Source organism: Setaria italica, chromosome II, assembly GCF_000263155.2.
Source record: "Setaria italica strain Yugu1 chromosome II, Setaria_italica_v2.0, whole genome shotgun sequence".
NCBI lineage: Eukaryota > Viridiplantae > Streptophyta > Magnoliopsida > Poales > Poaceae > Setaria > Setaria italica.
In genome coordinates, this window is record NC_028451.1 from 21100698 (window position 1) to 21124548 (window position 23851).

General features: G+C 40.4%; 1 protein-coding gene and 1 long non-coding RNA gene across 2 annotated transcripts; one reads left to right on the plus strand and one right to left on the minus strand.

Moving 5' to 3' along the window:
• Positions 1 to 11137: 11137 nt before the first annotated feature.
• Positions 11138 to 11972, plus strand: LOC101765883. Its single transcript, XR_002676339.1, has 2 exons — positions 11138 to 11377; positions 11484 to 11972. It is a non-coding gene; the product is annotated as an uncharacterized LOC101765883 (long non-coding RNA).
• A 1988-nt stretch (positions 11973 to 13960) lies between these two features.
• Positions 13961 to 16584, minus strand: LOC101763200 (protein FAR1-RELATED SEQUENCE 5). The gene is made up of 5 exons (XM_004959247.1): positions 16549 to 16584; positions 15254 to 15753; positions 14817 to 15163; positions 14363 to 14694; positions 13961 to 14158 (listed from the first exon to the last, which is right to left on the minus strand). Exons 1-5 carry the CDS (start codon positions 16582 to 16584, stop codon positions 13961 to 13963), a joined length of 1413 nt encoding a protein of 470 aa, XP_004959304.1.
• Between the last annotated feature and the right edge of the window lie 7267 nt (positions 16585 to 23851).

Consider the following 23851-nt stretch of genomic DNA (forward strand, 5'->3'; position numbering starts at 1 on the left):
TTGAATAGTGTTCGTTGAATTTGGATAGTGCGGTGAATAGTCACTTGAGATTTGAAACCCGAAATTCTCGAAGTCGCTTGTTTTTCGTCCGAATCATTTACGCTCTGGTCTTTATTTACGCACTGGTATCACAACCGTGGTTATAAAATTTGTGAATCTGAGGGTTTTTCTATATCTAGTCAAGATTGAAAAACTTCACTATTTAAATCTAGAAGTTAATACCAGAAAGACAGTTAATACTAAAGAAAATATAAATATTAGGTGCAAAAGAAATAGTTCTGAAGATCATACTTGGCATACCTCTCACGGTCCGATAAACTTAATAGTTGATTTAATACATAACTTTTATATATCTTAGGGTAAAAGGCAAGACGATTTAGAATTAAAATTTGAAAAACTACAAAAAGAACATAAGCACTTAGAAGAGCATATTTTAGCCTTGAATAATAAAATAGAATTAATCTTGCAAGCAGCCGAAGAAAGTAGAAGTTCACTAGGAAGAATCAACCAAAATAGTGATTATATTAAAAAGGATATAACCCACCTATATAAGAAATTTAATAATACTAATATTGAGTATAATAAAGAAATTGTTCTATCATCAACAAGAATAGTTGAGTTTACTAGATCATTAAATTCTGAAAAATAAAAATATCTGAAAGTCTCTCTAGAAGAGACAAGTCACTCCAGCTAATAAATAAAGACATAAAGCCCTTAAGCTTTATGGATAGACTGAAAGGAGGATGTGATGATATTGAAAACTTAGAAGAAATGATAGATGTAGAAAGAGATCTTGAAAGATATCAGAGAGATACTTTAAGAAAGATAAGACCCCAGCAAATATATCAAATGGGCTTGTTTGAAAATAAAAATAGATTATATCGAATATCTAGAGAAGTAGAATTAAGTGTTCTAACAGAACCATTTCAACTAAGAATTGTTAGTAAATAATATGAGAATGGGCTAAAATATTCAGGCTACAAATATATTCATCAGGGAATGTATATCATAGGAATTAAAGGAATGATGAGGAAGAAATTAGGAACCAAAGTTCTAATAACTCTGTTAGATAAAAGATGGGATTCAGTAAATAAAGCAGCTTTGGGTTTTCTAGAAGGAGATATGAATGAAAATATGTTAATAACATACATAGCTCCAGATTTAATAATGCCAATAAAAGAATTTATAGATAAAATGGCAATTCGTTTTCAGACCAAAAGCTATGAAGACTTAAAAGGTACAAATTTATTAGTAAGTATAGAATTTGTAGGAAGGTTAACTAATAGAAGTGCAACTAAATACAAGATAAATGTAAATAATGTAATAGAAAATATGCAGTCTAAGGGAATAAAATTAATGAGTCCTTTAAAAATTAGTTCTGAAGAAAGAGCAGGTGAAGAATGGAATATAAGTGCTTTAATGGAACCAAAGATTTTAAAACAACCTAAAGATTATGTAAGTTATGAAAATAGTAAAGGCAAAACTGGTATCAAGTTTGTTAATTATAAAGAAAGAAGTTTAGATGAACTAGAAGTATCAAGTTCTGATTCAAATATAGAAGAAGCTAGAAGACATAGCGTATGCGAATTTATGGAAAAATTGGATATTGATAATGAAATAAAACACTATGAGAAAAAATTAAGTAAAGTTCAAGATGAATATAATACCTCTATGATTTGTGAATGGTCTGCTATTAGAGAGAAAGAGCTATATTTTAGACGAGAATTATATAGACTTAGCAAAATTAAGAAAGAGAGATAATTAAGTAATAAAAGGGTTAACATGCCAATAGTAAAACATGAAACTACCTTGAAACATATAAGTAATAAGGATAGTAGAATTCAGAAAGAATTAGAGAATAATAAAGAAAAGGCAAAGGAAGAAGAAGAGGTTGTTATAAGTGAAGAGGATTAATAGGAGATCAATAATAAAATCTTATTAGAAAGTTATGAAGAATAGGATGAAGATATAATTGAAATACATAGTAGTAAGTCAGAATCTCATATTCATTTTTTAGGAAATGAAGAATTATGCAATAAACATACTGCTATATATATATGTGTGTGTGTGTGTGTGTATATATATATCACGAGAATATCACGAGAAGACAGTGCGCGATAGAGGATAAGGCAAAAGGAATAAACAGTGACTCTACTGTAGCTAGGACAATTATTGAGAAGCAGAGCACCGTCCAGCTATCCAGGCAACAGAGGAGGAGGAGACTCCCGAAGCCTCTGCTGCGGCTATAAAACGAGCATCCGGGCGAAGCTTTGAGGATCGACAACCACTGCATCGACAACCACACCACCGCATTAGGCAACCACCAAAGAAGCAAGATCACCGAAGACCTCCACCCACACTCCACTCATACTCCATGAAGATATCCACCACCTCAGAAGTGCTCTGAGGAATATTAGCCACCATTAGTAGAATCACCCCACTACCGTTGTATTACTCCACCACCTCTGTACTACTACTAGAATAAAGGGAGGCCGTCGAAGCTCGTCCCTTGGTTTGTAAGGTAATCAAGGTTTGTGCTAAGTGTTTGGGGTTTCCTGAAAGGGAAAGCCGCGTGTAAGCTTGTCCCATGGAAATAGATTAAGCTGTCCTGGTAGTATCCCTGCCTTCCTTTAAGCTCATTCGTATGGGGCGATGTCTCTACGCTAGGGACCCTAGAGGAGAAACCTCTGCGTGTGTCATTCTCGTGTTAGCCCTGGTAGCGGCGTTTGAGGAGAACCCTGTGTGCACAAAGAAGTGTTCCCTTCGGGTGGAACTGCCTGGGGAGACGGTAGAGCCTGAGTCCTGTGTGAGCGTGGCTGGGGATGGTAAGGGTGAAGATCGAGCTAGCCTGGTTCTGAAGCGAGCCAGCGAGGCATGCGGTGAGTACCAAGTAGGATTGACACAAGCATAGCAGCACATCCAGCTGAATTTTTAGGTCTCGCCAACCCACAAAGATCCTGAGAATCGATATAATCAAGATATATACCTAATCACGCACCTGCGCGTACCGTATCCGCTAAAAGCGACCCTGAATAGTAGCTCAATAGTGAGTGAATAGTGCTGCCACATTTCCATCCATCCTAAGGTGCTCCACCCACTCCCTGGTGAGTGCTCGGGCACTATTCATATTCCCATTTTTGAATAGTGAGCTAAATTTCAATAGTGCCACGAATTTGAACAGTGTTCGTTGAATTTGAATAGTGCAGTGAATAGTAACTCGAAATTTGAAAATCCGAATTTTTCAAAGTCGCTTGAATTTCCCTCGCTTCCGTCCTTTGTTCCCGCACTGGTGTATATATATATATATAGAGAGAGAGACTTGTTTCTCTATGGCTAGCCATAAAATAGTTATCCTGTGGCCGGATCAAATGGTGCACCCGAAGCACACTGCAATTACTGGCGCTATCATTCCTTTGGCTTGGCTCAATCTGGCGTCCTTCCATCGGCTCGGCTCAAGCAAGCAAGCAGGTGCCCACCCATCCTGAGCTCCATCCGCAAGATATCCGCGGCCGCACAAAATCATCGTCACCCATCCTGACCGCGCCGCCCAAAATCATCGTCATCCATCCCGCCCGCGCCGCCCGGCCGCCTGACTCTTCTCCCGCCGCCGCCGCCCTGGTTCATCCCCGTTGCCGCCGCCACCACCAAAAATCGCGCCCGTCACCCTGATTCGTTCGCCGGATCCGGGATGCGCAATCTACCGGAGACGCGGCCGATTTCGCATCGTGGGAAGAGATTCTCCCCGATTGCTGAACCTTCCTCAATCCACGGCATAAAAAGATTGCCTAGCCCCCGACCCCCCCCCCCAAAGGAACATCGCATTGTTGCTGCTGGAGGCACCCCAATCCTCCACCGGCGACGCTCCTAGACGGTTCCAACCTTTGCCCTCACGCCAGCCTGTTGCTGCCGGCTTTGTTGCAGGAGAATCCCAATCCAAGCCAGCGTAGAGACCCTGAGGTAAGCATCTTGTAATCCTGCCTCCCTGGTTCACCCTACTATTTATGCTCATTGGTTGGAGATTGCTGCGTTACTGCACAAAAACAATCTTTGATGTTGATACACCTGAGGTTGAAAAACCGGCATGTCTCCTTCTTATGTTAACATCGAAGTTAGCTGCGAGTGTTGACAAAATTAAGATGCCAGCATCTCACTTTGAACTGATTATGATGTTGTCGCCACGGACCTAGTTGGCTTCTGTCGGCTGATTATGATGTTACTGCACAATCCTGATTGTGAAGCTTTTATCTATTTGTCTGATTAAAAGCACGGTTGCATTGCGAATTCCAAATGCAGCCATATCTTGTGAATGACGATGTTATGGCAGTCTCTGCATTTTTGTTTGTTTCAATGGTCTGTATATAGATGCAGGTTGCCTAGCACCCATATTTGTTCGGTTCCATCTATTATCTGTTCATGAACAAGTAGGTTTACTACTCCAGGTACCATGCAGCATAGATAGTTACTCTATGTGGTAACTCTTTGTAGTTATGGTAAATAACCATTTGTAGTAATGCCTGGTTGTGGTAACTCTATGTCTGTAGCACAACATTTTGCTCAAAATATAAGCTTATTGTAAATAACGTGTAACGGGCATATCAATTATAAAATCATCGGTACCAGACTCTTACAAATCGGTTGTTAAATCTACTAAGTTAGCAAAAGCGGCTATTCTGTTTTTTTGGAAAATCCAAAATAGACTTATGACTGAATACAACTGACAACCATGGCCTTCTGACTTGTGTTGCAGATTTGATTGGACCAACGTTGCTACTCCTGAGGCAAGACATTCACCAAAACATCCAGGTAATTCATCTGTAGGAACCTGGTAATTACCCAGCAGCATATATTTTATGTACATATTATATTGTTTAATGATGCATCATTGTTACAGTTTACTAGCTGTTCTTGTACTCAATTACCAGGTTCCACAGTACTCCAATTTCTTTTGCTATTTTTTACTTGTGCACCAATATTATAGTAAATCCACGCTGGCCTGTCGTACATTCATAGTCAGATTTTAATACTTAAATTATGTGGTTTTACTACTGCAATGCATGAAAAAAACTTACACTACTTTTACCTGGTTATAGCATGGAAGCTCCGTTTCAATGCTACGTTAGGTTGCAAAATATCTATACAATTTACCACTTCTTCATATTCATGTCGTTTCTGCATTTTTTTGTTCACTGCATATATCATGTGGTAAGTTAACCATATATTTTAATATTTATTGGATATAGCCTGGAAGTTCCATCAGAGGGTGTTTGTCCTGCTGCAGTTTTGACAGATGTATTAGGTTATGCAAATATCCATGTTACATTGTTTCATGAATAATAATCTCTTTCTTTCTAAAAAACAGGACATGAAGAAAATTCAGGGCAGATTAAAATCTTTCGGGATCCGCACCACACAAGGTGAATGGACCTTTGATGTTAGCGCAGTCACCGGGGCAGCCCATGCACAGCCAGTTGCAGGAGCTGATGCACAACCACAACCATCAGCACCCCCTCAACAACCTGGTGGCCAAGATGCAAATCTTGCAAATAACATTATCAAACCACTGACCAGAAATGGGCAACAGTTGCACGGCGAAACAAGCAGTGCCAGGGATCTCCCTCGGAGTGATGATAATGATGATGACGATGCCTTCATGGAACCCCCACCGAGGCAACCAGTTGCGAAGAAACAGTGTATCAATGCAACTTCCAAGGTACAATAGTAAATCAACCTTCTCTTTTTTTACGTTTGTAAATTTGCAAATAGCAGAAAATCATACAATTTACTTCATTTTGAATTTTGTGGTAAATTACCTGCAAATTACATGATTCAGCCTGCTCAATGATCAACCGTGGCATTTTACTACATTTTGACATGTGGTTCATTTACATACATAAACATTATGAGAACCGATTCTTCCACCACTCACACTTACTACAGCCTTTTCATATCTTCATTCGGCAGCTTGCCAAGAACCCCGTCAAGTATGCTCACGCACCTATACAGTTCGATGTGCGCCATCAACATTTAACTCCTTTGTCGACCACTTAACACTCTGGCAGCGTAGGCGAATCAAAGATATGGGTTTTGGTGGACTCCTTTGTGTTGCAGCAGAGAGGTTAGAGAGCAGAGAGCTACTGAAGTTCCTATTTGACAGGCTAGACCCCAAAACCATGGTACTCAATGTTGCAAAAGATAAGGGTATCCATGTCACCCCGTTCATGGTAAAGCAGGTGCTTGACTTACCAGAAGGTGGTGAAGATATTGTTTTGAGTACACACATTCAAGCATCCAAGGCGTTATCTGCTTTCAAGACTTTGTTGGGTTTACAAGAATCCCACGACCTGCATGCTAGCCATCTACAGAAGACCCTGAAGGATGATCTAGAGCTAGGGTCTGGCATGATTACTGATGACATGGCAATAAGATTTTTCTTTATCATTGCTTCCAACAAACTTCTGTTCCCAAGCACCGACAACAACATTAGGTGCAAGGATGTTTACCTCACTAGAGATCTGTCTTGCTTACCAGCTCTGAACTGGTGTAAGGCTGTTGTGGATGACCTCTGAGAAGCTGCACTCAATTGGCAGTCCGACAAAGTAAAGAAATCATTCTCAGGATGCGCAATATTACTGATTGTAAGTACACCATATTGCCATCCATATGCATGCCGTGACTGGAGTAAATTAATTACTGATTTATATTGTTGTAAATTAATTACTGATTTATATTGATGTACTTCTTTTAACTTTTCTTTTTGACTTGGTTGTAGATACTGTATTTGGACAACCTACAATGCCAACATCAGATTCAGCACATGGACACTCCTCGCCCAAAGTACGTTACTCAAAATGTGATAAAAAAGATAATCAGTGCCGATAGGACCAAAGATCAACAAGGGAAGGCTACATTTGGGCTGTTACCAGTTCGGTCTATTCACACATGTCCTCTTTTTATTATGTCAAATATTCTCCAGTATTTCTCCCCTAATACACTTCGTGTGTGCAGCTTAGGAACATCATCGATACTTGCTACCATACAACTGAGAACCCATCTTCAACTACCCCACCAAGCATTGAACCATTGGCCACAACACGTATCCATAGTATGCAAGCAGAACTGCGTGGTATAGTTCATCAGATTAGTGCCGGGCCTAGGAAGACGCAGGCAATGCAAGCCTTGTCAAGTTTTGATGCCAAAGCCAAGGAAGCATCCAGATATGTAACCATTGCGCAACAGATGCTATCCGATGCACATCAGTCAGCCACTCACATTCTACAGGCAATTTTGAATGACGAGATTCATGGCAATAATAGTGAAGATCACGGTAATCAAGCCCATGCTTCTGATGCGGGTACTAAAAATCATAATGTCCAATGCCATCATATTGGTTTACTATTTACCAGTTTTTAATACTGAAAATATTACTGCCCATTGCCATCATATTGATTTACTATTTCATCATTTTCCATATACTATCTTACTATATGCAGCACAAGCCAATGACGTCGATATGAACGGACACATTGCACAGAATGTCGGATCTGAAAATGTATTTGGTGCAGCACTTATTCAACATAACCCAATCGAAAATGATATTTCTTATGGTATATCCCATGACCATTGTTTGTTGACAGGTCCAAAACATTAGACCATGGATATGACAAATTATGCCACCCCTTATTTCTTCCTTGTGTTTAAGGTGGCAAAAAACATGACCTTAACCAGGGCATCCCCAATGGGTTGCAACAGAATAGGACCGAAGAACACGATTTACCACCATCCGAAGCATTACACGATAGTATTGCTTATCACAACGTAATTCACTACTCTGGCTACATGTTCACTCCTGGTTCTAAAAAAAATTCACTCATTTACTGTCCTGACTGTTATCTACCTTACCTCACCCCCCTCCCTCCAGGACAATGTTTACCTTGACAACATAATGGAAGGCGACCTTTCACCCGTTTGTACTCAGGTTTCTAATGCATCGTTCAGTAACAACACTACTATTTTAGCACCAGCAGTGCCATCTCCTAAACACATATTTGATTCTTCATATCCAGGTTCACACAGATGAGATGATTGATCACATCGTGCCTCATGTTCGGGCTAAAGGAGACCCTGTCGCACCTTCGCCAAATGGCAGTATGGATTCTTCTCAAATATTTCCATCATCTTTTTCTCCTACTACTTATTTTAGATCAGTTGTACACACTCACAATATTGTTGCCCAAGCACCCCCACACCTGGATTCCCTAGTACATGCATCCCACCCCTGTATTTTTAATGCATCAACCTTACAGTAAACTATTTGTTCTTGTAGTCAATTACCGGCCTCCCACTTAGTAGGCAACCACACTTCTTCAAAAGAATATGTAACATATTATATATTCTACTTGCAGGCAGTAACAGGATTAAAATTACTGTCTTCTTCAGAATATAACATTTTCTTAGTGACATCATAACAGTACAAAAGCAGGCTTAGTCCTTGTACTTGCAGATAATAAAAAACTTGGCTTGCCTCATCCGTTCAAGATGTCCTTGTACTGATTGCCTTAAATTACAAGAGCAAGTTGCCCATGATCAGCAGCTCCCTGCTACATTTAGTAACGGTTGACTATAATATCACAAAGTTCTTAGTCCTTGCTTACACTTAATTACCAGGACATGGTCTGGGATTTTTGACAGATAAATTATGTTTATGTACTGACAGATTTATTATGTTGTGCAAATATACATGTTAGTCTCTTTTTCCTAAAATAACAGAAGAGATGAGGAAAATATACAAGCTGCAACCAACACAGATGATGCACTTGGCCCTATTCTTCTACAGCCTTGCACACAAGATGAGTTCATCCATCATCCAGCCATTGCTCCAAGGCCACAACGGCTTACAAAACGACTAGCCAGGTATGTGTCCCCTTTCAAAGGCGATCCACAAAGAGCTAAAGCTCCACAGTTAACAGCACATGCTGTTAGGAAAAAGTTCAGAACTGACATGAAGTGCAAAAGGTATTGTTTACAACCTACTCCCGAAGATCCAATGCTGCATGCACACACTTATGAGTCATTTCTTTGCATACCAGTGATATTTTCATCCGCACCGGCTTGAGAGAATTCAATGGATCAGATATAGAGGAGTCTTTCCTTGATGGCGAGATGCTTTCCACTCAGTTCATGTCATACCTCGTTGCCTACATGAGCTATGATGAATGCCACATGGCTGATGGTGGTGGGTATAGGGTCTTTCTATCTCAAGAGCATGGGGTGAGCGCGTACCTAATCCATTCACTACACAATTCAACAAAAAAATTTACACCCTCTAATGCCATTATATTATACATCCAGGAATATGTCAATATTGAGGAAGATGAAGATTTCTCTCAGTGGGAATCATATCAGGCACTAGCTGTCTTACAGCGAGATATTGGAGATCTTGACACAACCAAAGTGAAACTAGTAAGTACTATCTACTCCCGACAACCCCATCAATGTACTACAAAAAAAGGCTACCAACTGATTTTGAACTTACAGTTTCCGCACTTCATTTTACTTCTTTCATTTCTAGTTCCTTTTGCCGGTTATGGAGGAGCACTATACCATCTACTGCATCAACTTCATACACGACCGCATTGATGTAATTGATTCTAGTCCAGATGACCACACAGATTACCACCAAGTCTTTGGTGACCGAATTATTCGACACCTTAATCTCCTATTCTAGTTGGTAACAGATTTTGAAATGAAGCAATTTACTAGATTCAAACGTCCCTATCATTGTTCCATGTATGCATACGGACGACAATGATTGTGGATTCTATGCCATCAAATCCATGGAGCTATGGAATGGTGACTCTTTCCATGCTCCAATCCTCATAGTACGACTAACCACTTTTACCAAAACTCAATGTTTCTAATTATTAATCCATCTACAATAGTCCTGATTGCTGTTTACCTATGCATTGCAAGAAAACATTCGGCAATATAGGTCCCAGCTCCTATTCTACGGCATCTACCATCCAATCAACGAGATCAAGAAGCTCCCTAGTGGTCTAGAAGCACACAGGCGTCGCATGTGATCCTAGTGGTCTAGAAACATGTTTACTGTTCCTTCATTTGTTTATTGTCCCTTCATTATCGACAACATCCAGACATAGACATTCTGTGTGGTCGCTTGAATATCATGGATCCCAAATAAGTTTCATTATGTTCTTCACAAATTTGAGTAGTTACTGTAAATGGAATACAAGTTTTGTACTTCACATGCCCAGTAAATAACAGTTGACAAATATCCATACAATCCCTTTGTTTCAAAATGTAGGTCATTTTGTGTTTGTAGATGAAAATGTTTAGAATGATTGAAAAAATGAGAGCCGTCCATCCAAAAAAAAAACTATGGCATTGGACTTGAGAATGGAAACTATACAGTCACACTTCAATTTGCAGAGTTTGACTTCGAAGACATGCATATTTGGAAGAGTTTAGGTAAAAGGGTTTTCCATATCTATGTTCAGGTAGGTTCCAGTCATGCTGATAACTTACACTTGAGTTTTTAGCTTATGGGCTGATTGAGATTTTCTAATTGTTTTTTCATGCTTTTGGTACAGGTTGAGCGTAAGGAGCAGAACTTTGACATAACAAAGGCAGCAGGCGGGAAATCTTACACTGCTGTCAAGAAGCAGTATACTGTTCCTGTCACCAGAAACTTCCTTGAGATTCATCTTTTCTGGGCTGGCAAGGGCACTTGTTGCATCCCTAGTCAAGGCTACTATGGGCCTGCAATTTCAGCTTTGAGTGCAACTCCAAGTACTCCCCTTAGCTACAAATCATTGTTTTAATACTTTTTAAACATTGTTTTGTCAGTCTAACATTGTTTTTATCAACCTTTATTTTATATAGATATAGATTTGAAGCACATCATTTTTTTAGTTGTCAAATAACTGTAATTTTCTACATTTGTATTTTTTGCCCCATGTTAGTTGGTTGTTTGCACCATATATATGTTGCTCTTGTTACAACAGCACAGGATAACATGCCAGGTACAAGATGGTAGCTTGTAGCTTTCTGAATTATCATGGTTCAGGAATCTAGCAAGATATTTTGCTCATTACATCATATACTTGAGATGCACTTGAGTTCATTCGTGCAATGTGTATACGAGAAGTGAAGGACATCATAGTTGCTGAAATGATTGGAATCGGTTCGTGGATGCTCCACATTCTGAGATTAAATTAATTAATTATGTTTTTCTGATGTTAAATCACAGTGTGGATACAGAAATGAATTGTCATATTACTGGATCTTTGATCCCACCCCAGACTGGATCCATGCGTTGGCTGTCAGCACACGATGCTGAATATGCTTCACAAATCAACAGGTCTGGATATACACTCACATGTTTTCATGATGCTATTAAAATTTTATTTTAAACCATTTAGCCTGTTCAAGCTTTGTGATAATAAGTGCGCTGCTCAAATCTTCAGTGGTAAAAGGAAGTCAAGGGATATCAGCATCAAAATTGAGCAGAATGAACAAGAACACAGAATACTCCAGAACGAAAATAGCATGGTAAAATCTGAACGGCCACACAAGTCCCGAAAGAGGAGCATTGAGGACCGATAATTCATTGAGGTTGTGAAGAATTTTGTATGAATACAAGAATGTTGCTGGATAGTTGAGAAAACTAAGCAAAGGGTGATGAAGGCCAAGCACTTGTATGTGGAAGTAATGTTTTCCTTCAATGATTCTGCTGTCTTTTAATGCTTTTTTGGGGAGAAGATGCATCTCCAGTTCAAGGAGTGGTGCTTAGCCTATTCAGAACATGCTTCCCCAGTTGCTTTAGAGAAGTGTACGATGATGTAAAACAATGATGATTGCATTTGTAAGAGGTCCACTTTGCCCACCAAACAGTTACTGATCTCATCGAAGAAACTAATGTTTAATGGCAAACGAGGCTGCTTTTTTTGGTGGTATTTTTATTTGTATACAACTTTTTTTTCAAGACAAAATACTGCCATCAAGGCAGCTCAAGTTGCAGATGACTTTAAGAAAAACTTATTCCATAATCAAGCTGGGTGTTGCCTGTATTTGAAGTAAGCATAATTGAATGATTTGCCCACCCAATATATCCAATTTGAACCAAACAAAATCTGAAGTTCACACCCCAAGTTTCTAAGATGATGTACAGGACGCTCTTGCACCTTCTCACATATGCACAGCTAGAACACGAATGCTAAGAGTAACACCACCAACAAAATCAACATGATAATTATGCTTCTTGGGTCCATTTTCGTGTGTTCTTCTACAGCTTCTTCGCTTTCTGGAGAAGGTTTGTTCCAGTCTGAATATGTTCAGCTGCACCTGTGACCTGAGCAGAGACATTCTGATTTCTGCTGAATGTTCTCATGCACACTTTGTGATAAAGGAAATTCATTTGTTACTAGGGGTTCTGATTCTGATCCCCATTAGTGAAACTATGATAATTCAATTTTAAATTCATCTCTGATAACAAGATTCAAAAAACACAGTTGCCAAATATCCATACAATTTATTAGATGATAATGTCGTACACTAATTTACTACAACTGCCTCCATTACTACTCCTAGAATCTCAATTACACAGTACATAATTACTGCTTCATTTTATTATACAGTAAAGCAAAAGCTCAATCGCTGAGCAAGTACCATACAGGTTCACAGTGTACTTGCTAAAACACAAGCATATGTCCATAATGAACTACGTTTGTCAGACAACGATTATCCAGTTTACACGATGCAAGATAGATACAGTACGAACCTGAGCAACATTGGCAGAAAAAAAAATTAGCAGATGCAAAACATGCTGCGCTCACTTGCAGCTAGGCGCCAACAACATCACAGTTTAGTTGCCACCGATAGCAAGTGGGTTCACAATACTCAAGACATGAAGGAATCAGAAAGAATAACTTATTCATGATGCACAGAAATCTCCTACAGCCAATCCACTCCTAGACTACTGGCAAGCTTCTGGCCGCGGAGATTAATTTGTTCAGTAAGAGCCATTCAGTAATTATCCAAACACAGCCATTAATTTGTTCCAAACACACCCAATCAGTAAACACAACTCATGCAACACCATTAAACTCATCCTCCAGTTGCCTTTTTGTGGGTGGTCTCCCCCTCTTCCGTCCCATCTTGCTCCGCAAACTCCCACCTGCACCTCGTTTCTTATTGATGTTATCCGGGTTCAAATCACACCCCGTACTATAATGACCCAAAGATCCATAATATCCACATGTCCGCTGCCCTTGTGCCTTACTGAAACTTACATGTTCATTAACAACCTATTTCCCTCCACGCTTCCTCCCCTTTGTTCTTGCCCCCCTTGGTGCACACTCTGAAATTTGGATTACATTTTCAACTGCTGCATCTTGTTCAGCCCAAGTAGCCGCAGGTTCACCTATAATATGCGGGATCACATCACTCTGTTCTTCTGTATGATCCCCCACATGTGATGCTCCTGTACCTTTTGCAATACTTTCACCCCACTCAACCAATGCAGACAGCTGCTCACAGCCTTTCTCGAACCCAAGACTTGTTTTGCGGCATGCCCTCACAGCAGCCATCGCGATTTTTACTAGCTTCTTTGTTTTGTATTGATCGCTCTCACAACCCGGTACCAAAGTCACAATGTCATGCCTGTCCCACGGTACCATCGTTCTTGCACCCCTCGTCTATCTCTTCATTATGTACTCTATAGGTATATTGTCGATCTGAAGGTACGTGAAGGCTTTAATAAGATGGGCGCAGAACAAGCTTGTAACAATGAAATTAAACATAATCAGTGCTACTTTTTCACACCACAATATACATTGAAATGCTGAGATGAATTTTTTTCAAATTGCACCATCTCACCTGTATGCTCCCATGTCTTGCACTCGCATGTATACCTACCGGATCGTACATCAGCCTCCACTCTAAATTAATGTTGAAACCAAGCATATTGCCATGACTGATCAGTGTGCGTCACCAGGTAAACATCAACCTCGTTAGGATGAGGATCAATATGGAAAGCAGTACTATAAATATAAGTTTCCCTGTATTTCTTGTACACGGCTCGTGTGTACACTCTGCTAAGATGGCCATCAAAGGGCTGCAACGTCAGCCACCAGTTACCAGCCTATTTCATGGACAACCACTTAAAACATTAATCCCCAGTAAACGATATTTTCAAACAATACACTGTCATTATTACCTGAGACCAATGGGTTTCCCCACCCGCTGTGTGATTTGTATGTTGAATGAAGTCTAGCATCCTGCGTGCAAATTTACTCATGCATGTCATATGTCCTGTGAAGCCACTCCCCTTGATCATCTTATTTACGCTTTCACTTCTCTGTGTAGAGGTCATCCTGCCACAATACAAGGGCTTGAAATTAGCAGCAACCCACAATTTCCTACTCTCCCAAAGTCCCTGAATAGTATCATCCTCCCGTATGCCATACTCATCCACCAACTCATTCCATGCAAACTCAAACTCTGTAGGCGTAAGTGGGTGATTGATTAGGGTGACGAGCTTTATCTTTAGACCATCATGAATCTTGTACAGTTTTTTCAGCTCTGCTTTATACTTCTTAAGCATGTGCCAACGGCACAACCTGTGTTGTGTTTGTTTGAACACCTTCTTGATCGCTGCCGCCATTGAACTATCCTGGTCTGCAACACAGTAAAGGCGACAAAGTTACCAAATATTTCAAGTTACGTATCACTCAAGACATTCGTGTATAAAAATTCCTCACCTGTAAGTATACACCGTGGGTCCCGACCTCCGGACATACAGTTTTTGAATGCCCCAAACAACCACTCAAATGTGTTAGCTTGCTCATCTTGCAACAATGCTTGCCCAAACACGACGTTCTGCAGTTGATGGTTTGGCCCAACAAACATGGCTAAAGGCATGCTATACATGTTTGTTTTGTATGTGGTGTCGAATGTAACCACATCTCCAAAATCTCTATATTCTGCACGCTGGCTTGCATGACTCCAGAACACATTCTTGATAACATTTTCACTATCTACCTGCAACTCGTAGTAGAAATACTCATTATGGGCCTTCATCTCCCTGAAGAACTCAAGCAACTTTGGTATATCATTTTCCCTCTCCTTCCTGGCATTTGCAGCTTTCCTGCAACCATGAACACATACATCAATTTAATTATAATGATTTCCATGTATTCAACAATAACATCAACAATAGTACATCTGAAGACATTACCTGTTTCTCAAATCCATTTCCGTGAACGTGAAGTTCTGCCGACCACCATATAATTCTACCAGCACATTTACTGTAGTGTTGTGGGAAACATCACACCTATGCATCTGATCAACAATACCCATGACTATAGGGTCCTTGTCCTTCTGTATCCTCAAGAACTGTGTTACGGTCGGCGAGGGATGCAATGGATGATTGTGCTCCAACCTTATCCTCTCAAAGAACCAATAGTCCTTCTTCTGGTTCCATTTAATCTTCACAAAAGCTTTGCAGCCACACCTCATTGACATTTTCTCACGTACCCTCTCCTCACCAGGCTTGTAGTAATCCCAGTGTCCTTGTTTGTTGCACAACAACTCCAGTACCATCTTCCTACTTGTCTTGGTTATGCGCACATCAAACCCTGCCTTGCCCGCATAGAATTTGTAAAATTCCTTAGCTTCATCTCTACTGTAAAAATGCAGCTCCTCGGTTGGCACAATTGTCTCTGGCAACAAGGGATCCTGGAAAAATAAATACACATATCAGAAGGCAGTACCACAACTACTAAAATTGAACATATCGCTACAGAATGTTTGGAGCACGATCTTTATTATTTCAAACTACACTAGGATGAGATAGGGACAACATCTACAGCAGTAGGGCTACATGGCATGTTACTGAACCAATCATATATAGTACAAAAAAGACTACAAGCCAGCATGGTCAGAAAAATAGGACAACCTGAATTTGTCACCTTATCTGAATGTCCTACATAGGGCACACACAGACACACTAGTATACTTCACAAAGTAAGTGTACAGGTAGTTAACTGGTACACGGTAAAGGACTGCATACATACATACCCTCTGCCCTGTGACACTTACGACAACAGTAAATGAATAATCAGGTAAAGCATAATCCAGTTACTATCTAAGATTTCTGAAATTCTGATAACATAATCAGGAATGAACTAGGTAATGAATAACCATAATGAAATTCATTCTGTACACTTTGATTCCTGAATTTCTGAAAGCTAGGTATATATATACCAGGAATGAACTAGGTAATGAATAATCATAATGCAATTCATGCTGGACGTTTTTGATTTCTGAATTTCTGAATAATGGCACCAAGTACTGTTTTCTGGATTTTACTATCAAGGTTCATTCAAATGTGTCCTGAACTTTCAGACCTTTTGGGGGGGGTCACCTAAAACATGAATTTGGAAATTGATTCGTTGTAGGATTAGCTATGCGACACCATCTGGCTTTTGGATGGACCAGCAAGAAGAAAAGACTACAAACCAGCACACTCACATGCAAGTAGGTCCTCTCCGGATCGGGCGTTGCCATCGTCTATGGTGACACATGTTGGAGAGGAGTCACCCGTGTGCCATTTACCTCCGGTTCCGGCGATTGCGCCATCAGCAGTACAGGGAACACCTCTGGTGTGGCCGTTGAAGTTGCGCCATCCATGGAATCGGATTGTGCAGGAACGAGACCCAACCTGCTGATGCAACTTCAACCTATAGGAAGACCTCCGGATTCTTGCTGGCACAGGAGATGGACTCACCATTAACGACAGCAATTAATTGTCGCTTGATTTCCCTGCTGCCGTAATTGGTGCCACGGTCACAAATTCATCCGAGCACCTCGCGCTGATTGAGTGAAGCCAATCAATATCGTAATGGAGTTTACCTTGTCGGCTCTGTTCCGTCCAACAGCAGCGGCTCGGGGAAGTCGGCTCCATTGCACGGGGGCCTCCCGCACGAACGCGGCAGCCGCTGGCGGGTCTGGTTCAGTAGGAGCGCCGGCACCGCCGGCGACTGCCTGCGCAGGCCTGCGTGGGGAACGGGATGTAGTGGGGCTGCATGGCCCATTGGGTGGCGGAGGATGGCCAAGGATGCCGGATCTGAGCAGGAGGTGGCGGCGGCCAGGGTGCTGTGGCGGCGGACAGGAGGAATCCGACGTTTACTGGTTTGCTGGCTCCCCAGATCGTTTACTGGCTCGCGCAAACGGCTCGTTCAATGGCTCGCATGAACGGCTCATTTACTGGCTCGCGTGATCCTGGCTTCCTGGTCTCGCGCGAACGACTCTCGATCATCCTAGGCATGGACGGGATGGCCAATCGCAACATGCCACGTGCACTGGCTACAGAATATCCTATTCTATTGCTGGCTATGGAGTATATTGACCGAAAAGATGTAACAATCTCATCGTGCATGCTAAAATTTGAACATTATTTTTTTGTGTTGTATGTATATTTGGTGTTCAGCAGGAAGCATAAGGATGTAAACTGGAGCAGAATTTATGGATACAGTATGCAACATTGTGTGGTAAATAGCCCCGGTTTGTAGGAAAAGAAAATCAGAGATAGTTGAGTTTTTTACTTGTTGCATAAATGATTTTTAATCAAACTTTGTACCAAGATTAGTACTACCAACGGACCCTCTAGTATTTTACTGCAATTTAAGTGTGCAAAATTAATTAATGCCTGGGCATTTCTGCCAACTAGGGGTGGATAGTGGACATAGCAGTGATCCAAATTATCCCACATCTGGATCTGCTAAAACAAAAATGTGGACATCCATACCAGTATCCATTTCTAAAATGTATGTATCCGAAGTCATTTATTTAGTATCTGAATTTGGTTTGTGCCCATATTCGATATAAAGATGGATGTCACTAGATATCCAACATTATACGTATTTGCAAAGAATAAAGTACGTAGTGAACCTATGCTTTGGCCACTATATTTGACCTTAGTCTATTAAATATAGATCTATTTTTTGAGTGGTATTAAATATAGATCTAAATAATATGCACATTACTTATACACTTTTTAGGCTACAAATTAATTACTCTTATTTTAAACTATTTAAAAATGGCTTGTGTTCAGCTTTTAAAAGCTGAAACTATTAAGAGCAGTCTTTGTTACTAATGATACTAATTTTAATACAACCAATTATATATAAATATTAATTTCAACATGACTAATATATTAATTTACTATAATTAATGATATTACTTTTAATTAACCTCACTAATGATATACAATTTAACTTTTAAATATCGCATATTTAATTTTTGAAGGATGCATAATTATAAGTATGTGACTGTTTCGACTTTTATTTTAAATTATACTTAATACTTTTATTGTATATGGTACATCATAATAAAGTTTATGGTAGGTGAAGAGACATAGAGGGAATCTGTTGACATATGCATTTATTTTGGGCAGCACAATGATTTGATATATGAAGGATTTTGATGTGTCTTGTATTTAAATTCTACTACGTGCATATAAAAGTTTGTAATTTGACATATTTGACTGCCTTCAAAATAGTGAACTGTATCTCAATTAGTCAAAAAAAATACAACCGTCCACATGTCTAGACTTTGCTGAATAACCTTGAGTATGAACTCTGCCTATATAAATCTTGTTGTCCACTTGTATGGTGAAGGTAGAGAGTCTCGATATCTAGGGATGACAAAGAAGAGTTGTGTTATTGCAAGGTATTGGGATGTGCTATTGTCATCGTAGTGAGTCTCAACCTCAAAGGATTAGCAAAGAGTGCTCTTGCAAATTATTGGGATGTGATGCATCTTGAAAGAACATTAGGGATGGGCTGAAGCAAAAGGGGTCACAAGAGGAGGAGCCCTACTTGTAACAACCATGGAGGTAAGGATAGGGGTGTCGCGTGAGCTAGGAGAAGAAGATAAGGCCAATGTTTGTTCAAATTTTTACATAATGGGATATATAAATAAGAACTATAAGTTGTTAGTTCCAAATACGATATCTACAGTGTAATTTTTCATAAGAGCATCCGTTAAAATTTTGATGGCCTGGATCTAATTAACCCTTCTATATTGAGTAATTTCTAATAACAAAGTGCAACTTTTTATCTTATTAGGAGTATAAACTTCTGATTTCAAAGTTTTCTTATTTGAGAATAGAGTTTTTAACATCTCAGTTCAAAAGTTGTTTTATATAAAGCAGTCGAACAAAAAATTTTCAAACCTGTATATTAAGTTTTTGGTGTGTTAGTAGAAAGTTATGGATTTGAGTGGAGAGCAGGAAAAAGAATAGTACTCTAGTGTCTGTCATAAAGATAAACACTCAACAGAAAGTTGCATGCGCTGTGTTCCGCTCAGTTGATTGCATCGCTCTTATGCTAGACTTCCATAAGCAAACCAAGGATACATGGACTGGAAAAAATATGACAATAAATTGCACCTTACGATAAAAAAAAATGAATGTGTGTGTGTGTGAAGAAATAGCGAAGAAGAGTTGAGCGTTATTGCAAGTTATTATTGGGATGTATGCACTCAGTCCTTGTATGGCGCAGAGTCATCATAAGCGGCGGCAGCGCACCAAATGTGTTCATTCTGACTGTACCGACATGGCCATACCCAAGATTTTCGGAGACACTGTATTAACTGATTGTTCAGGCCCTCAATTGAGAAAGTGATATTTAATTTTCCATCGGAGCGCCGTATTTGTAACACATATTTTATTTGTTCGTGTGATTTTCACTAGTGTTCTTAGAAGTGTTTTAATATCACTAGTGGAAAAATAGGCTATTTTTTTTTTTGGCAAACTTCAAAAGCTCGGTTACCGGAACTACAAATTCGGAACTAAAGGTCCATTTATTTCACCTGGGACTAAAAGGTTTTGTGTCAAAAAACCGGTTATTTCACACGAGACTAAAGAGTTTTGCGTCAAAAAAGTTAGAAATTAAAAAATCACACGAAATATGCACGTGCATGTTCCGCTCAGTTGATTGCATCGCTCTCATGCTAGACTTCCATAAGCAAACCAAGGATACATGTACTGGAAAAAATATGACAATAAATTGCACCTTATGATAAAAAAAAATGAATGTGTGTGTGTGTGAAGAAATAGCAAAGAAGAGTTGAGCGTTATTGCAAGTTATTATTGGGATGTATGCACTCAGTCCTTGTATGGCGCAGAGTCATCATAAGCGGCGGCAGCGCACCAAATGTGTTCATTCTGACCGTACCGACATGGCCATACCCAAGATTTTCGAAGACACTGTATTAACTGATTGTTCAGGCCCTCAATTGAGAAAGTGATATTTAATTTTCCATCGGAGCGCCGTATTTGTAACACATATTTTATTTGTTCGTGTGATTTTCACTAGTGTTCTTAGAAGTGTTTTAGTATCACTAGTGGAAAAATAGGCTATCTTTTTTTTTTTGGCAAACTTCAAAAGCTCGGTTACCGGAACTACAAATTCGGAACTAAAGGTCCATTTATTTCACCTGGGACTAAAAGGTTTTGTGTCAAAAAACCAGTTATTTCACACGAGACTAAAAAGTTTTGTGTCAAAAAAGTTAGAAATTAAAAAATCACACGAAATATGCACGTGCGTGGTGTGTGGGATTCGAACACACGATCTCTTACCTCGCGTGTAGCTTCCTTGCCATCTCACCTATCATATAGAGATGCTTTTCTTCTATGGTCACTTATGCGGAACCTTTTAATCCCGGTTTATAATACTAACCGGAATTAAAGGTGAGGCTTTTCTGGTCCAATTCATCCGAGATTTGAGACTATAAGCGTTACGATTGTTTATTCTTCTTAATTAAATGACACTCGCTAAGTCCAATTATAGCGAGATTTTAAATAGGAAAAGTCTATTTTTTTACCATCCAACTATTGTCTCGATTTGGTTTTGATCTTCAAACTCAAAAATAAGGAATCTTTAACCACCCAACTATTAAAATCGTTCGTGTTTGATCATTTAGCGGTTTTGGTTGGTGGTTTCGCTACATGGACAACACGTGGAAGTGGGACCCACATGATAGTGTTATTTTCTTCCCTTCCCTTCCCCCTCACTCTTCCTTTCTCCAGCTCACCGCTCAAGGCTCCTCCGCACCAAGCTCCTTCGTGCCTGATCTCGAGGCCATAGGAGTCCATGGGAAGAGCTCTGCCTGCAGCCCAAGTGTCAGAGTGGGAACGAGGGAGAGAAAGATGGAGCTCCATAAGACGGAGCAAGCGGAGTTGGGCATGTGAAGGCTAGCACGAGCGAAGCCGGTTGAAGAGATCCTGACACTCTAAGAGGGGATGAATTGGGTGTTCTAAAAACTAGACTCCAAGCACATATAAAAATCTATTTTAATTTCTATCTAGATGTGCACTAGATTTTTTTATGTGTTGCTATCTTTACCATTAAAGATTTTTGCACCCTAGGTTTCAATCCTATAAACAACACACGGCAATTCTAGGAAAGGTAAACGCAAAATGTAAGTGCAATAAAGAACGCCGAAGGTAATAAGTTAGAGAAGGCAAACTTCCGGCGCGGTGACATGGCGATTTTTACCAAGGTATCGGAAAGCAAAGTTTCCACTAATTCTCGTTGTTGGTGCCCCTCTCTAAGGGAATGCCGACGCAAGGGCATAAACTCCCCGGTCAAGTAGCTCCATAGGATAGCTGACAAGTCTTCCCCACGCGCAAGTGGGTCTCCGCCTAGCCTCTCATGGATGCTCCTTGCTGCTCTTCACTTGGTAGAGCTTCGGCAAAATGCCTAGGGCCTATCCTCCCTATCACAAGCACCAACGACTACTCCACAAATGCGGTTGGAGGGTCTCGCAAGACTTACAAGCCCCGAATTTACAACTCTTGGTGTGCGCAAGCACCGGTACAAACGAGGTGTGCAAACCTGCCTAACTCTAGGCTAATCCTTAAAGTAATGAGCTAATAGGACAAAACTAGCACTAATCAAGACCTAAACCTTATGCTAATTGTTCTAATCTTCTATTGAGCACTTTGGTGGATAGAGCACTTGTGTGTATGTGAGAACCAAGCCTAAGCTTCTCCAAGCTCTAACACCCCTCAAATGGCTAGGCAATGGGGTATATATAGCCTTAACTCCAAAAACTAGCCATTACATAGCCATTGTAACTTTCTGCATATCATCGACTCATCCCCTGTCTTGGTTACTGTACCCATCGTATGAATCGGTGAAGCCAAAATTATACTCCAAAACTTTCAAAGCCGATGCTGAGCCGAGCCGACGATCACCGACTGATTCGATGAATAACTACCCGAATGAGTTGGTGGTAACAGTGCGTAGGCCTTGCCACAGTCCTATGGTCATCGACTGAATCAGCAGTGGTCGCTGTTCCCACCTTATTAATGGATGGAAGGTGTCAGTGCATATTTCCAGCAGGATTCGTTTCAAATCTTTGCGTGTGTTTGTCCCAGCGTGTTTGTCCCAGCTTCATTACCATCATTTGTAAGCCTTAAAATAAGACTATATATAGATTTTTGCTATCATTTGGATGCTATAGAATTCTTCTAAGTCTTTCTTTTTCTTCTCATTTTGATGGTTTGTAATTCATCCTTGGGAGCTATAAAATACCTACAAAGGTTCATCTTGCAAATACATTAGTCCCAATAACTATGTTGCGATTAATCACTAAAATCATTATGGCCTAGGGCTATTTTCCTTATAGCGGTGAGCGAGGCCGCTGCTAGCAGGGGCCGAGGTTGAGCTCCGCGATGAGCTGTAGCATCAAGGCGGAGGGTTAGGCGAGCTCACCGTGGGGGCAGAGCTCACCACACACTTATAAGAATGCTACACCCTCCGTCCCAAAAGGAATGCAACTCTCACTTCTTGAGGAGTCAAATAGTTTCAAGTTTGATTAAATTTATAAAAAAATACTAACATTCACGCCGCCGAATAGATTTAGTATGAAAATATATTACACGATTAATTTATTAATATTTATTTTGTATCATAAATGTTATTACTATTTTGCATAAATTTGATAAATTTAAAATTAGTTGACTTCTCAGGAAGCGAGAGTTGCATTCTTTTTGGAACGGAGGGAGTAAATAGCAAGAGCATAACTTCTTCTCAGTTCTATGATGCACATAATTCGTATGGAAAAACCTAGCGCGCGACCCGCGCTGCCTGCTGCGGCCCATTTGTACCGTGCGGCTCTCGTACTTTTTATTTTCCTTTCCACTTTTAAAACATGATAACTTTCTTCTCAAGTGTCCATTTTCAATTCCGTTTGCACCACTGCGTTCGTTTTGATCATGTCTATAAAACTAGATTCATGAAGAATATATTTTAATATATTTTTATATTCTAACAACTTATGTTGAATGCTAGTTGTGTATGAAGTATATAGCAACTTATGTATTGTTGGGGGAAATATTAACCTCCCAAAGCCCATGGAAACAACAATCATAAAGGCGTAGGCCCACCTAAGGTAATAAAGACTGCCGTCGGCCCAACACGGGAGGAAGGAACTACGCTCCGCCTCGCCCGACTCAGTGCCCCGGGGTCGGACGTTCCCGACCCCTTGAAGACCAAACTCCGCCTCGCCCGACCAAGGGGACTGGGGTCGGGAGCGCCCGACCCCCCACCGCAAAACTCCGCCTCGCCCGACCCAGGGCGCGGGAGGTCAGACTCATTCGGGCCCACAAGATAAATATCCGCCTCGGGCGCAGATTGGAAGATCAGGACGCGGATCTCGTGGGTCCCCCTGTCGACCTCGCCATAAATGCGCCGCGGCCCTGGCACGCAGAAAGGAGCTGGCGCTCCCAGCGCGACCCATCACAAGTACCCATGCGCGACCGTGT